Source organism: Euprymna scolopes, chromosome 5 (assembly GCF_053919585.1).
Source record: "Euprymna scolopes isolate OS-2025 chromosome 5, ASM5391958v1, whole genome shotgun sequence".
Classification (NCBI taxonomy): Eukaryota; Metazoa; Mollusca; class Cephalopoda; order Sepiida; family Sepiolidae; genus Euprymna; species Euprymna scolopes.
In genome coordinates this window covers 83,538,135-83,551,981 of record NC_136486.1, presented here as the reverse complement: position 1 = coordinate 83,551,981, position 13,847 = coordinate 83,538,135, and the positions used below count along the sequence as shown (strand labels likewise).

At 27.9% G+C, this 13,847-nt stretch overlaps 1 protein-coding gene across 1 annotated transcript in view; it reads right to left on the bottom strand.

The window, feature by feature from the left end:
- The window catches only part of LOC145276900 (CUE domain-containing protein 2-B-like), a 53,188-nt gene that overhangs the window by 24,014 nt on the left and 15,327 nt on the right, over window positions 1-13,847 (bottom strand). The window contains exons 3-5 of the mRNA XM_080128346.1: window positions 11,622-11,762; window positions 11,123-11,202; window positions 6,113-6,240 (exon numbers count right to left, since the gene is read on the bottom strand). Coding sequence (XP_079984472.1) covers window positions 6,113-6,240; window positions 11,123-11,202; window positions 11,622-11,762 — 349 coding nt within the window. The remainder of the gene's footprint in view (window positions 1-6,112; window positions 6,241-11,122; window positions 11,203-11,621; window positions 11,763-13,847) is intronic.

Below are 13,847 nucleotides of genomic sequence, written 5' to 3'. Positions count from 1 at the left end.
CAGTCTGAAACATCAAAATAACGATACCTAATATCAGAAATAGCATCAAATATTGATAAAGTCATAATTGTAATATTTTCATGTAGAATTAAACCATTACAGAATATTAAGAACACAAGTGGGCTTTGGTTTATTTATGAAGCAAAATACATGTAAAGTGAATTGTTTTTTCTGAATTGCTTTTTGCTCATTTAACAAAAAAGAAACAACATAAAGCAAATCCGTATGAATTGTTACAGGCAATTTCTTTAGCATCTTTATCTTATTATTGGCATTAGTATACCTCCATCCTCCCAAATTGTTTCAGATGTTTACAGGAAGGAATATATGATAGTTGCCAACATCCACAAATAAAAGTAGTGCTATGAAACTGTCTGCAAACATCCTCAGGTTGTCACCATGGCCACCTCCCCTAAAGAACAAAGATTACTTCAGCTGATTACAATTTTAAATGGTTACAAGAGAAAACAGCCTATAACAGTACATGATATCATATTTTATTATTATTATTATTAAATAATACAACCAATTCTTACTTTAACATAATATGAAACATGAATATGAAATTCATACAGAAACTAGTTTGTCAAGAAAGATGGAAGAATTTGCTTTCACCAAGTGTTGCACTAAGGCCAGAATATTGTATACATTCAGCTTGTATGCTGTATTCTGCTATTTTTGTTTTACTACAGCTTTTTGCTCATAATCATACCCTCCCTTCACCAAGAATAAAGGTGTCTCTTCTGATATCTGTCATTATGGAAGTGAAATTAGACAATTTTTTTTTTTGAGATAATAATTCTTAACTTCTCCAGTAATCTGAAGAAATTAATTTTAAAATTGTACTTTTCCAATTTTTCAATGTCATTTTGGTATCATTTGAAATAATTGAATCAAAATATAAAATCAATAAATTATTTTTGCCATATAATGGAACCCTATGGTGGCACACTGACAGTTTTAGCTGGTATATTAGAGATAGATTTGAGTAATCGGCCCCATTGTTTAAATTTTGAAGTTATTTGAGTTCAAAAATCTGTCGCGAACACAACTGCAAATTGTTTTGAAAACGGGCCACATTTTTTTTTCAACTAGTTATCAACCAGTAAGATTTGTATTTTTTCTGACTTAAGCATAAAATTCTTACAACTGCATTAATACTAAATATAAAAATGTGTTGATTGTGCACTATTGAGTAATTTCTACCAAACACACACACACATATATATATATATATATATAAAGATGGTCTATGCAAAGTTGACATAGGTCAGTTCTGAAGATTACGAAAAGTCATAAAGATCATTTCTCAGAGGTGAATATCCAATCAAAAATCATTATATTCAGTTTAACAATTGTTGTAATTAATGGTATGTATTAGATGAGAAATGTAACCAATTTTTTTTATAGGCAAGCTGTCCTTTGTGACACTAACTTAGTGAAGTAATGAAGGATCAGCTATCAAGTTATTGCATGCAAACATTAAAATGTGCTTCGCCTGCCCTTTTAAGTCCTTTAAAAATTTGTTTTTCCATTAAAAAAGTAAAATTATTCACAGATTCTGTCCTTTGCCAGCCACTGCAGAGTCCAAACACTGGTGGGAATATACAAAGGGAGAATTCCAATCGCATTGATCGAGATGGAAATACACAACCAATGTATTCACATCAAATACAGTTTTGAATCAATGTTAGTTTCTGAATGAATACCCAAAAGCTAATATTTAATAACACGAAGCAGTGATAAGTTTTTCATTTCTTTAGTTTGATCCTTACCTACGGCCTTCTAGCCTTTAAAAGTTTCAGATGGATGGGTGTTTGATTCAAATCAGTATTTTGCTATGGTGTGTTGTGATCAGCCACTTGGTTTAATCAGGCTTCTCTAACCTCCTGTAAGGGTCCAAGTGGAATGTTGCAAATTATGTAATCAATTAAGCAACTAGAACATTGTCTGCTCAGCTACCAGGATTCCTTCTTTAGACATCACAAGACCGACAGGTGACCCCCTTGAAGTTTTATCCCTCTGAAGAAGTGCAGTTGCCATATCCTACAGTCCTAGCTGAATATATATACATATTAGACATTAGTTAGAATAGTTTAAAAGAGAAAATAATTTATTTAACCTCTATCGTAAAATTATCAGGCACGGAATTCAACTTTTAGCAAAAAAAATAAAGTAAAATGGAGATGTGCACATCTTGGGAACGAAGGAAGTGAAGAATATTTTGGAGGAGTGTAAGGAATAGGGATTACAGCCTTTAGATTGGTTAGACCTCATTAAGGTTAGCCTGACTCACATCTACTAATCTAACTTTATTTTGTTCTGTACCACACTTTAAGTCTCACTGGAGTTATCCAATAAAAAAGGTTTCATAAAATAAGTTTAGAGTAGAGCGAACTTAGTAGTGTCTGTATTTGCGTAGAACACTATACTTCAGCAATGATAACATTTAAAAGTCATAATAACTAGTTGAAAAGTAACAATGTGTGCACTATGAGCTATGGATGAAAGATGGATTCCATAAATTACTTTCAAATAGAGATAAGAAGTATGCAAAAAGAAATTTTGGATAAAACGTTTGAAACTTATTCTCAGGCAAGATTGAATTATTCATTGTTATTGAGGAAAACATTTTTTTTTTATTAATTTGTAATCAGCTGTTTGTTTTATATCTATCTATACCTGTTATGAATATCAGAACTAAATCAGTTCATTCTATATTTATCTCATCTTTACATTAAAATTTGCATTATTTTAAAACTCCATTTTAAATATTTCCATGCTATTATGAATGAATTTTAACTTTTTAAAGAATATTTTTAATGGATTTCTTTTTTATGCTATTACAAATAAATTTGAACTTTTTAATGTTTTTTAATGGATTTCTTTTTTATGCTATTACAAATAAATTTGAACTTTTTAATATTTTTTTATTAGATTTGTTTGATTTTCCATTTTATTCTGATGATATCACATCAGTATTTTTTTAATAATTTAAAATTAGATCCAATGATTTGTGAATTAAAATAAGTAAAAGAAAAAACTAAAACTTGAAAAATGAATTTTGAACATGGATGATTTTTTTAAACAAAAAGTATAGCATACTTACTAAGAAAACAAAAGGTTAACACATACATGCATATCTAAAAAAAAAGAATATAAACAAAAGAAAAAAGCATAAATCATCTTAGTTTACAAGAAAAAAAGAAATTCTAAAGAAATTTTAAATAAACAAAACATTTGACATGCATTAAAGAAATCTACCAAATTTTGGGACAGTAATATATAAACGCTTTAACTATTTGCTCATTTTATTTACATATAAATTGCTTAATATAGCAAAAAAAAAAAAAAACTGAACAAAAATTTTAGTGCCAATCTACAATGAAAAGTGCTTTTTTAATATGCCAATTTTTAAAGTGACTCATAAGAAGCTTAATTCCCAGTGCATTTTGATAACAAAAGTTTTTTATTTATTTTAAATTCTATGTATTACCCATATGCATGTGTCACTATCTAGCGTTTCTATGTAAATGTTTCTTATTTGGGTGTCTGAAATATTAAATCTAGTGAGCATTTTGTGCTGCCATAGTTTCAAACAAACATGTAAAAATGGTGACACAGAATAGGTTCATGTACTAAGTAGAAGTCCGAGGTAAAAGTAAAAACACAAAACAACTGAAATTCCAAGTTTATGAAGGAGTAAAATATAAGATGCTTTTTTTCATGGTGTAAATTATAAAAAACCACCTATATCTAATATATAAATTTATCTGGCCGGATATTTAGGGTTTGCCAGAAGTAGCAATTAACCTGATATATCAGTATTTGATATATATATATAAATGTGTATTTATGTAATATTCTTTTACTTTTTCTAAGATAAAATTTTAAAATTACGAATGCTTTATAGCATTATTTTACATCGTTGTATTTAAAATATTCCAAGAACTCACTATATACAGTCGATTTTATCAACATCATATTTTTGCTGGCTGAGCCAAGTTTGCTTTCTCAAGATTTTGGAGATTTCCTTAGTTGTATTTTTGATCACCATAGTTAAAATTTTATATCAAAATAATATAAACTTTGGGCAATATGGGCTTTCATAGGTTGATTAGCCAACATGGTCGACTGATGGTTTTCACAGTGCTTTTAAGGTCTCCTTAGTATTATTTTAATCAACTTTTTAATACTAATTTATATACATTCAATTCAGAGATGGCAAAATTAATAACTCATTCACCATAAAATAATTGCAAATTACATAGTTTTCATTCATTATTTGTTTAAAATATATTTTGAAGATAGCATTGGATTAAATTTTAATTAACTAAGATTAAAATAATAAAAAGTAAAAGCGCTCAACACTTCATTCAAATAAAAATAGTAATATAAAGTTGAGAGGTGAGAGCAGAAGTTTTTTAATTTGCTCCCCATATCCATTTAGTTTTCTATAAAACTGATGATCAGAATTTTTCAAAATTTCTTCTGTATCTTTCCTGCATTAGTATTTGCAACTAGTTTTATATTATGAATTAGATTTTAACTGAATTTAATTATCACCATCTCTTCTGGTATCCTGAATGCTTATGGCAAAATTGTATTCCTATTTTCATAAAAAATAAATATTTGACACATACTTTTTAAAATTTATTATGCCATCTTATCCAAATCATTTGAGGTTTTAATAATTTTTTTAAAAATTTGCAAATAAATTTGCACATGACATACCAAAACTTCTTTAATATTTCATCAGATAGACCCCCTTAACATGTCAAAAACAATAGTAACCGCATCATTTCCAAATTGTAACAATATTACAAATCAGAGTACCATTATATCCTTCCTAATCAATCATCTTCACAAAATGCTTTTCTATTTTACGAATAAAAATTTCAGCAGAAATTGATAAGTTGGTAAAAAATTAATCTATAGAGAAATATCTACAATTGGTTAATAAGTATAACAAGAATATTGAGAAATTTCAATACTGTTTTCTCCAAAGACAGCTTAATGATAGAAAATGATCCATTTTAGTATTAGATTTAAAAAAAAGAATTGTTTGTATTATAAATATAGAACATTTTTCAAATAATTGTTAGTAAAAAGACAATTTTAAAATGCAAAAATTAATGAAATTTTTTGAGCAATTAATATACTTTTCAGTTTCAAGAATTCAGTAATAAGAAAACAATGAAGTTCATCCCGACTTATATTTAAATATTTTTTCTTCCAAAAAAAGATTAATACTTATTGTAACAGTTCATAAAACAAGGGGAGCAACTTATGATACTACTTATTGCACATGTAAAAACTTTAAAAAGATGGAATTACATTTCAGAATTCAACACAATCTTATATAACAAAGTTATTTTGTGAGATTTTAAAAGTTGAACATAACAGCATTTAAGCTAACATATCAAACTTTGATTCTAAATAGCAAATTTTCAGTTTCTATTGTTGTACTATGTTATTGACTATGTTATATTTCACTATAGTTTATCAAATAAATTATGTAGTAAAACTGGTAAAATAGAAATGTTTTTCAATCATGACTGAATAAAAATCAGTAAAGGAAATAACTCATACTTTAATTGGAGAATATAAAAAGATTTGTCTTTCTTACAACTAAGTATAAGTTTAAAAAATATACAAAAAAATAAAAATTAAAAACTAAAATGACTTCAGTATACCCTGGCCAATGCTGGGTAGTACAGCCAATAAAAACCAAATTCATGACACTTTATTATTTCAATATTTTGTTGGATTTATTTTAGGGCAACATATTTTTTAATGTTAAAACAATACCTATTATCAAATATTTGAGGTAAAACTTAACTCATACATGGGTGAGTGGAGGACCAATTCTTTTTTTTTTTTTCATGATATCGGAGTATAAAAGAATACAATAGATCTGACGGTTTGACAATTCCATGATCTGCATCCATAAGAACATCATCATTCACACTTCCAATAGAAAATTGGATTATGGATGTAATATAGACATCACAGATTCACCTAAAGAAATATTGATTAAAACTTGCAAATGTAAGAGTGTAAATTATCTTTCAAAAGAACTGCAGATCATCCAAAGTGTATAGAGACTTACAGAAGAACTTGTGGATAGTGTAGATTCATCGATTTTGCTGGAAGCTGGTTTTTGATTTTGCTTAGAATCTTGGACGGGATTTGTTATTGAAATAGATGTACTGGGAGAATATGATATACAATCACCAACTGAAATGGAGAATTTTGGTAAATTTTCATATTTTACTTCAGAAAAGAAAAATGATAAAGCATCATGTTAAATGTTTGGTACTTGTACAGTTTAGTCAAGACATGAAAAAATGAAAATATCGAAAAAAAAAAAAAAAAAAAAAAAGGTTATATTGTACATATCCATTTTAGACTGAAGATCTAAAAAAAAAATTTCAGTAGTTTTTTTTTTTTACATAATGGATACGTACAATATAACTTTTTCTTCGATATTTTCATTTTTTAATGTCTTGATTAAACTGTACAAGTACCGAATAATGTTTAAACAATGAAGCATTGTACAAATTAAGATTTAATATTAGAAAATATAATTCTTATACTTTAAATAATGAAAATCCTTTATAATCAAACCACAAAAAATAAAAATCTAATTGTCCAATTTTTGGCATGGATATTTGGTCTTAAATAGAATCTCAGTACATTTTAATAATTATTACATAATTTTTCTTTTTAATATATGAGAGTGTTACAGATTTCAACCATGGTAGCTTCTTAAATAGAAGTACCCTCTTAAAGTTCAACCCTTCCTTATTATAAGAACAATAGCAAAATAGATGTGTCACCAGAGTCTGTGCTCTAGTGAAAATCCAAGTAGAGTTGGCACCAGAATCTCTTGTACTCTTGTTGTCTCATCCTTTGTATGTGGCAAGCAAAGGTATGTCTGGCGTGGAACTGCAAAATAATGGAGTGAAAGTAGCCATGTTGATTCTGCACCATTTCCTTGTGTGTTCTGGGTCAAATCTTCTGACTTTGCAATTACTACTCTTGGTGTCAAGGGTAAACATATGTAATCCTGCAAGTTAACAAATAGCTGTGATCCATCAGAAGGATTTCATGCAAACCAGAGAATTCCGAGGTATGATCTTCCTCAAGTCTATGCAGAAGTTCATCTAACCTAAGAAACAACAGCAGCATAATAAAAAACAATATTGTGACATTTAGGTGTTTCATAAACTTATTTTTTGCAGTTTTTGTTCAATTTTTATTTCATTTCTTAAGTACACTTTAGCTTATAAATTTTTCTGTTAATGGAGGTGTTGTTTTTTATAGTTTCATTCTAAAATGTGCAGATGGATGACTAAGCGGTAAATAAATGTGATTAAATATTTTTTATTTATCTTTTTTATATAGTAATACATATAGCTTAGCATTGGAAAAGGCACATTTTGCTACTTAATCTGACAGTCATAGTTTTTAAATCAGTAATTAATAGATTTCTCATACGTCAATCAATATAAAACTTATATGACTATATTCAGAATTAAATTTTCTTTAAAATGGTATTTTAATATTTTTTGTGATTTGTATATTCCAAGAAATTGCAATTTAATTCCGCCTATTAACAATGAAACACTCTGCCATGGTGTGTCTGCGAGTGGTACATGACTTTTCAGACTCACGCATTTTAGGTCTGTTCATATAAATACTCAACACAGAAGTTCTACTAGTCGCTGACATTTCATATTTTTAAAACAATAAGAGAAAATAATTGTCTTTATCACGGAATTTGAACAAAACACGTGTGATTTTCCAGTCAAAAGTTAGAACATCTTGAAGTTGAGGTTTTCTAGTAGAAAAATAGATCAAGATAGAAACTTTGTCCAAATGGTATGCAATAGATATATTTATTTCCTTTGTTATAAAGTTTAAAACAAATTGGTGAAGAACCTTTTGCATGCACATCAATAGAAATGATAGATAGCAAGCACCGATATTTGATTTTTTTTTTTTTTAAAGTGCCGTCCATTACGAGCGATGTGCAATGGCGTCATGTAAATTCATAACAAAACGTTTGTTTACAAAGTACCTGCAGCAGTGAGGTACACATTTATTATTTTTTTTAATTACTTAGAAAGCATCAGTTTTATGAAAAAAAAAAAAATTTTTTGGTAATGTTCTATTTTAGCGTCAGAAAAAGTTTTTTTTTTAATTTTCAATCCAAACAAAATATTAAATAGAAGAAAGTTTAGTGCTTATGCACTTATGTTACTGTGCTATTTAAAAAAATAGTATTTTCAGGTTAAATTCAAGTTTTATGATATCTTTTTTTATTATTAAATTGTTAAGTGAAAATACAGAATAATTACAAAGTACTCTCCCCTTCCTGTCTTAAGAGTGGATTTCTAAATAATAACATTATTGCAGCATGGTAACATAAGTGCATAAGTACCAAAAGTTTATTTGTATAAAACTAAATGAAAAACACGATTAAACAGGATTGGATGTTTAATGCAACAACTAAGACATCAAAAAAGGTTATCATTTTTATACATTATATTATATTCTGTTACTGTTAATTAATAAATACTGAAAATTTTTATTAAAATTAGTTGATTTTCTGAATAAATAAATTTTTAAGTGAAGTAGGGAGGGGGTCTGTAACTCTAAAACAGAGTCCCCCAAACTTCTAAAACGCTTTATTTAGAAACTCATTCTTAGCATGGGGATAAGATGTTTTGTAATTATTTTGTACTTTCACCTAACAATTTAATAAAATATTATAATTATATTGTACTAACATTATTTAGAACATGAGGAGGGTGTGTGTGACTATTTTGTACTTTCACCTAACAATGTAATAAAAAAGTATATGTTAAAACTTGAATTTAACTTACCTATGATAATATTTATTGGGTTTGTTTACAATCCACAGAGGTATGAAAAAGTGGTCACAAAACAAATATGACAAATAAAAGTTACTAAAGGCAAGATAAGTTACTCTTCTACCTACTTCGATAAATTTTTGGCGTAGTAAATGTTTATTCTGTTCAAAAAAACATGTAGTGTCAAGTGTTACATGAAAAGAAAAAATGGCCAAGGTGTCTTTTAAAATTTTTGGAAGTCTTGACAATAACTCAAAAATAAAAAAATTATACAAAATAGTGGTAGAAACCCACCCGATAATTGTCACAGCAACTCAAAGCCTTTAAAATGAAACTTAATTACGCTAATTAGTTTAATGTACTTGAAAACATAATTTTAATCAGTGTAAAATTTCTTTTAATTTGATATACTACAAGCCATATTTTGTTAATAATTTCTTTGAATTGTGTCATGGTGGCCATCTTGGATCTTCTGGTTGCCATCTTGGATTTTTCACAGTGTAATGATGACAAATGAGAATGTCCAACAATAATATTTCGCATGATGATTAAGCCTAACCTCCCATGTTTTTAGCTGCTTTTTATGTTTTCACTTAATGCTGTTAAAATGAAACTTAATTATGCTAATTAGTATGCAAATTAGTTTAATGTACGTACAAAATTCTAATCTGTACCAAATTTCCTTTAATTTGATATGCTACAAACCATATTTTATTAATAATTTCTTTGAATTGTGTCATGGTGACCATCTTGAATTTTTCATGATGTGATAATATACAAATGATAATGTCCATCAGAATAATATTTCATATGATAAAGTCTTACTTAATATTTTTCTTAGCTGGTCTATAATGTTTCTACTTAAAGCCGTTAAAATGAAACTAAAATATGCTAATTAGTATGCTAATTGGTTTATAAGTTACCAAGTGATATGGTTGTAAATACAGCCATCTACATTATACATTATGGTGTTATGATAATAGGTTCAAAATTTCATCATAATATCTTAAAAAGATCAGAATTTACAGCTTTTTAAAGATGAGATAGTCTGTAAATTGTACAAATTTCCTACCATTTTCAGTCACAAGCTTATATGCATTTGAATAGGACTAACTTGAGACAAAATGTCCAGTGAATCATGCATTTTTTGATACTTTGAATGGTCATAACTCCAGTTCTAATGGACCAATTTAAAAAAAACTAAAGATAATATTTCTTTGTCTTTTATACTTTTTCAATAATACTCGATTTGAGTTTATTCAATGTAAAGAAAAAATGTTGCATTGCTATTTTATGAATTAACTTTTTTTCATAAAAAATAGAGTTTTATATGATGAACTAAAAAAAAAATAAAATGGAACCAGCAAATAAAATTCAGACTTTATTTTTCACTGAAAAAATGTTAAAAAAAAACAAAACTTCCTAATACTATCTAGGTTTCACTTACTAATTTATTTCAAAAGAAATCTAATTTTAAAAAGATTTTTAAAGTATTTATGTTCACAAATTTCAAGTTTTAGTGTTTAGCATGTGTCCATCGTGAGACAAACTGTAATTTTTACAGAAACGCAGAAGCAAACCTTTCTTGACTTGGACTCCCTTTCACTTCAACAATAGCAAAATCTAAAGAAAATATTAATTTTTCTTATTGTTCACAGATGATACATTTTTCAATAATGGGCATTAAAAACAGAAAAAAATAAGTCGGCTTTGAGTATTTTTGTAATTGAAAAATAATTGAATCAGTTTAAAATTTAAACACAATGTTTTTTGCTTCACAAGAAAATGCAATATGGTCATTAAAAAAGAAAAAAAACCTTTTGGGATTTGCCGTTTTTAATTGTAAGCACACAAGATCAAGACAAGATTAAAAATGGCAGCCCCAAAGGAATGAGATATGCATATGCAACAGATTGTAAAATTTTATATATGTTCCAAAATTTTTGTGATCAGTTTTTTGTTTTAAATCTTAAATCCAGACAATCAATAGATAAAATCTGAAAACCTGGGAGACTTTCATTTTTAGTTTTTGAAATACACTAACATTCTAAAAGCTTATGATATTTAGATAGCCATGCCAAAAATTGGTCTATTTTATAATAGAAAGAGACCTTTTATGATTGAACAGAATCAAAAGATTGACTTAATAAATCTAAAAAAAAAATCAAACTTTAGAATAAAAAATTTAATAAAATTATGTGTACTTATAAAGATACAATAATGTAGATGAAGTGACTTACAAATTATATCTTTTGAATTGCTTCTTTTTTTATCAGAAATGTCATGTGATAATTGGAACATCCATTTGATAACTTCTGGGCTGAAAAACAAGAAGTTTTATTTAAAAGAATATGTTTTGCCGGTGAAATAACTTCTCTGACTTTAAACAGTAAAAATAAAAATAGCAAAAGTATTAAGAAAAAGAAGTAAAAAAATAAAAAAATGCAAATTAATTTTTTGCTTATTTTAATAACAAAATGACTTAATTGACAAGTTTCCCAAATAGTTAAATTCAAAAAGAGATAAAACAAAAATAAAATTGGAAAAATATATATTTTATTTTACTTGTTAATGAATGAATATTTACGAACACAGATCTAAAAATGGTTGACCAGATGAATGAAGGGAGAAAACCCTACCCATCTAACCTCATCTTGTGATTGATAAAACTGCGGTGGTTATCACTATATAAGATTCTTCATGCATTGTGTCATCTTCTATAACAGTATTAATGCTTACCCCTTTATTTTATCAAATCCAGGAATGTATGCCTCCATCATTTCCAGAAACTGTTCCAGTTCAGCTTCATCAGTAAAACCATCAGCATCAAGATCCTCAATAATACCAATGATATAATTAAGGACAATTTCATCAATCATTCTGTAAAAAAATGTTTATTTTTGATTAATTCATTATTTCTAGCATTTTAACAAAATAATGAAAAGCAGTTAAAAATATATACAATTTCATTAGGAATGTAAAAAAAAAAATCACACAATTTCTGCCAGATCAATATCAAAGTTATCTTGTCAGATTTTACCTTAATAGCATTGAAGCTAACAAATAAAACTTTGCTTCTGACTAACCAATTTTTCATTTGCCATTGTTATATTGATAATATAACATTTTGCTTCAAGTTATTTTGAAAATTATGTAGACTATTAGACTACTACTAACATGATATATTTCTAAAAATATAAATAAAAAATATAAAATATAAATAAATAAAATATTAATTATATATATATATATATATATATATATATATATATATATATAAAAGGTAAATGCGCGCGCATTTTTTGTATGTCTTGAAAAGGTTTTTTCCGCCGACGGTCCCAGGGGGGGGGGATTACTATCGCTTAGAACTGTTTATATAGCCCCTAGATTATAATATGTACGATTTGCGAACACGCGTTGCGTTTAGATTTATTTATGTCGATTTTTACAAAATTATTGCTATTTCAGCCCGTCTTGCGTTCGTTCAGTTTTTTTGTATAAAATCGAATCTAATTCAAAGCTAAGGCACTCTTCCCGGCAATCGCACTGGGGAACGTCCAGAAGCAATCAGCTTTGATCAATGTGGGGCTAAACTCCTTATATCAGACAATTGCTATTCAATTTGGACAATGGGGAGCTGGTTTCCCCACCCCAACATCTTGGGTAAACAAACCCAAAAGCTGCCCCGCACTAAAAGTTCTACTTCTAAGGAGCGGAGTTAACTTTTATTGCGAGCATGTGTCAATTCTGTTTTTAATACTTAAATAAATAAATTCAAACGTGCTTCAGTTACTCTTTGTTGGCCGAGCAGGTAACGTGAGGTTTTTTTGCACACTTTTGTGAGTTCGAATCGTGGTGTAAGATGTCTTTTCTTTTTGATTTTTAAAGGCTTAATATTGAAAAAGGGTTATTTAAGCTATTTTTCACGTTCTATGTTTTTTTTGTTTTTATTTTTTCAGATTTTTTTAAAGAAGTTTTAACGTTTGTTTTTCTGGGGTTTTTTCTATCACATTCGGGTTTTCTTTTTTTGTTTTTCCGATTTTAAGAAATTTTAGCATCGTTCGTTTGCCTTATGTTAGTTTTTTGGGGTTTTTTTTTGTGGATCTTTTTAAGTTTTAACTTTTTTTTTAATAATATTTAAACAGGGTGATTACTTCGCTTATTCTTTTGTTTTGATTTAACCCCCCCCTCCCCACCCAAGCACACACCCCTTTAAACACTCGGGCAACGCCGGGTACCCCCGCTAGTATAAATATAAATAAAAATCCACTTATTTTTAATTGAAGAATATAATAGGAATTGTCTAATGTTATTTTTTCTGTTTAAGAATGTGTAAACAAATAAAAATTAAAATGACTTCATTGTGTCTTGGGAAATGTTGGGCAAGTACACCTATATATATCTATAAAAGTAAGAATACGTGTATATGAAGGCACTTCTCAACCTATATACTCAACAAATTTTTGATCCACAGCCTTGCAATTTGGTATATAAGATAATCAGACATGTCGGGAACTTGTTAATTGGTTTTCATCCTGAAAAAAGGGCTACTAAGATGTCAAAAATTGAAAAATAGTATGTGGTGGGGGGTGATCAGAGTTTTATGTTTTCAACTGTTTCATGAATATGCATGGGTGCCCGTAAAGACAGCTTCTCTATGTTAAGAAGAAGGTTTGAAAATAATTTCTAATGGTCGTGTGAAGTGGTCTAATGGTTACTCACTGTTTTTAGGTCTTGGTTTCGATCTCAGCTTGCATATTTTTTTGTTTTACTTACAAGAAATGAACTGTTTAGAAAAAAAACATGCACATGTCTCAGTTTCTTTCCATTTTTTTTTAACTTCATTTTTTTTGTATTTCTGTTTATAATAAAAAAAGAATTCTACATTAATTAAAATATAATATTTATGTATATTTTATGACCAGGCAATGCCAGGCAGCCTGCTAGTTAACTATAAAAGTATAT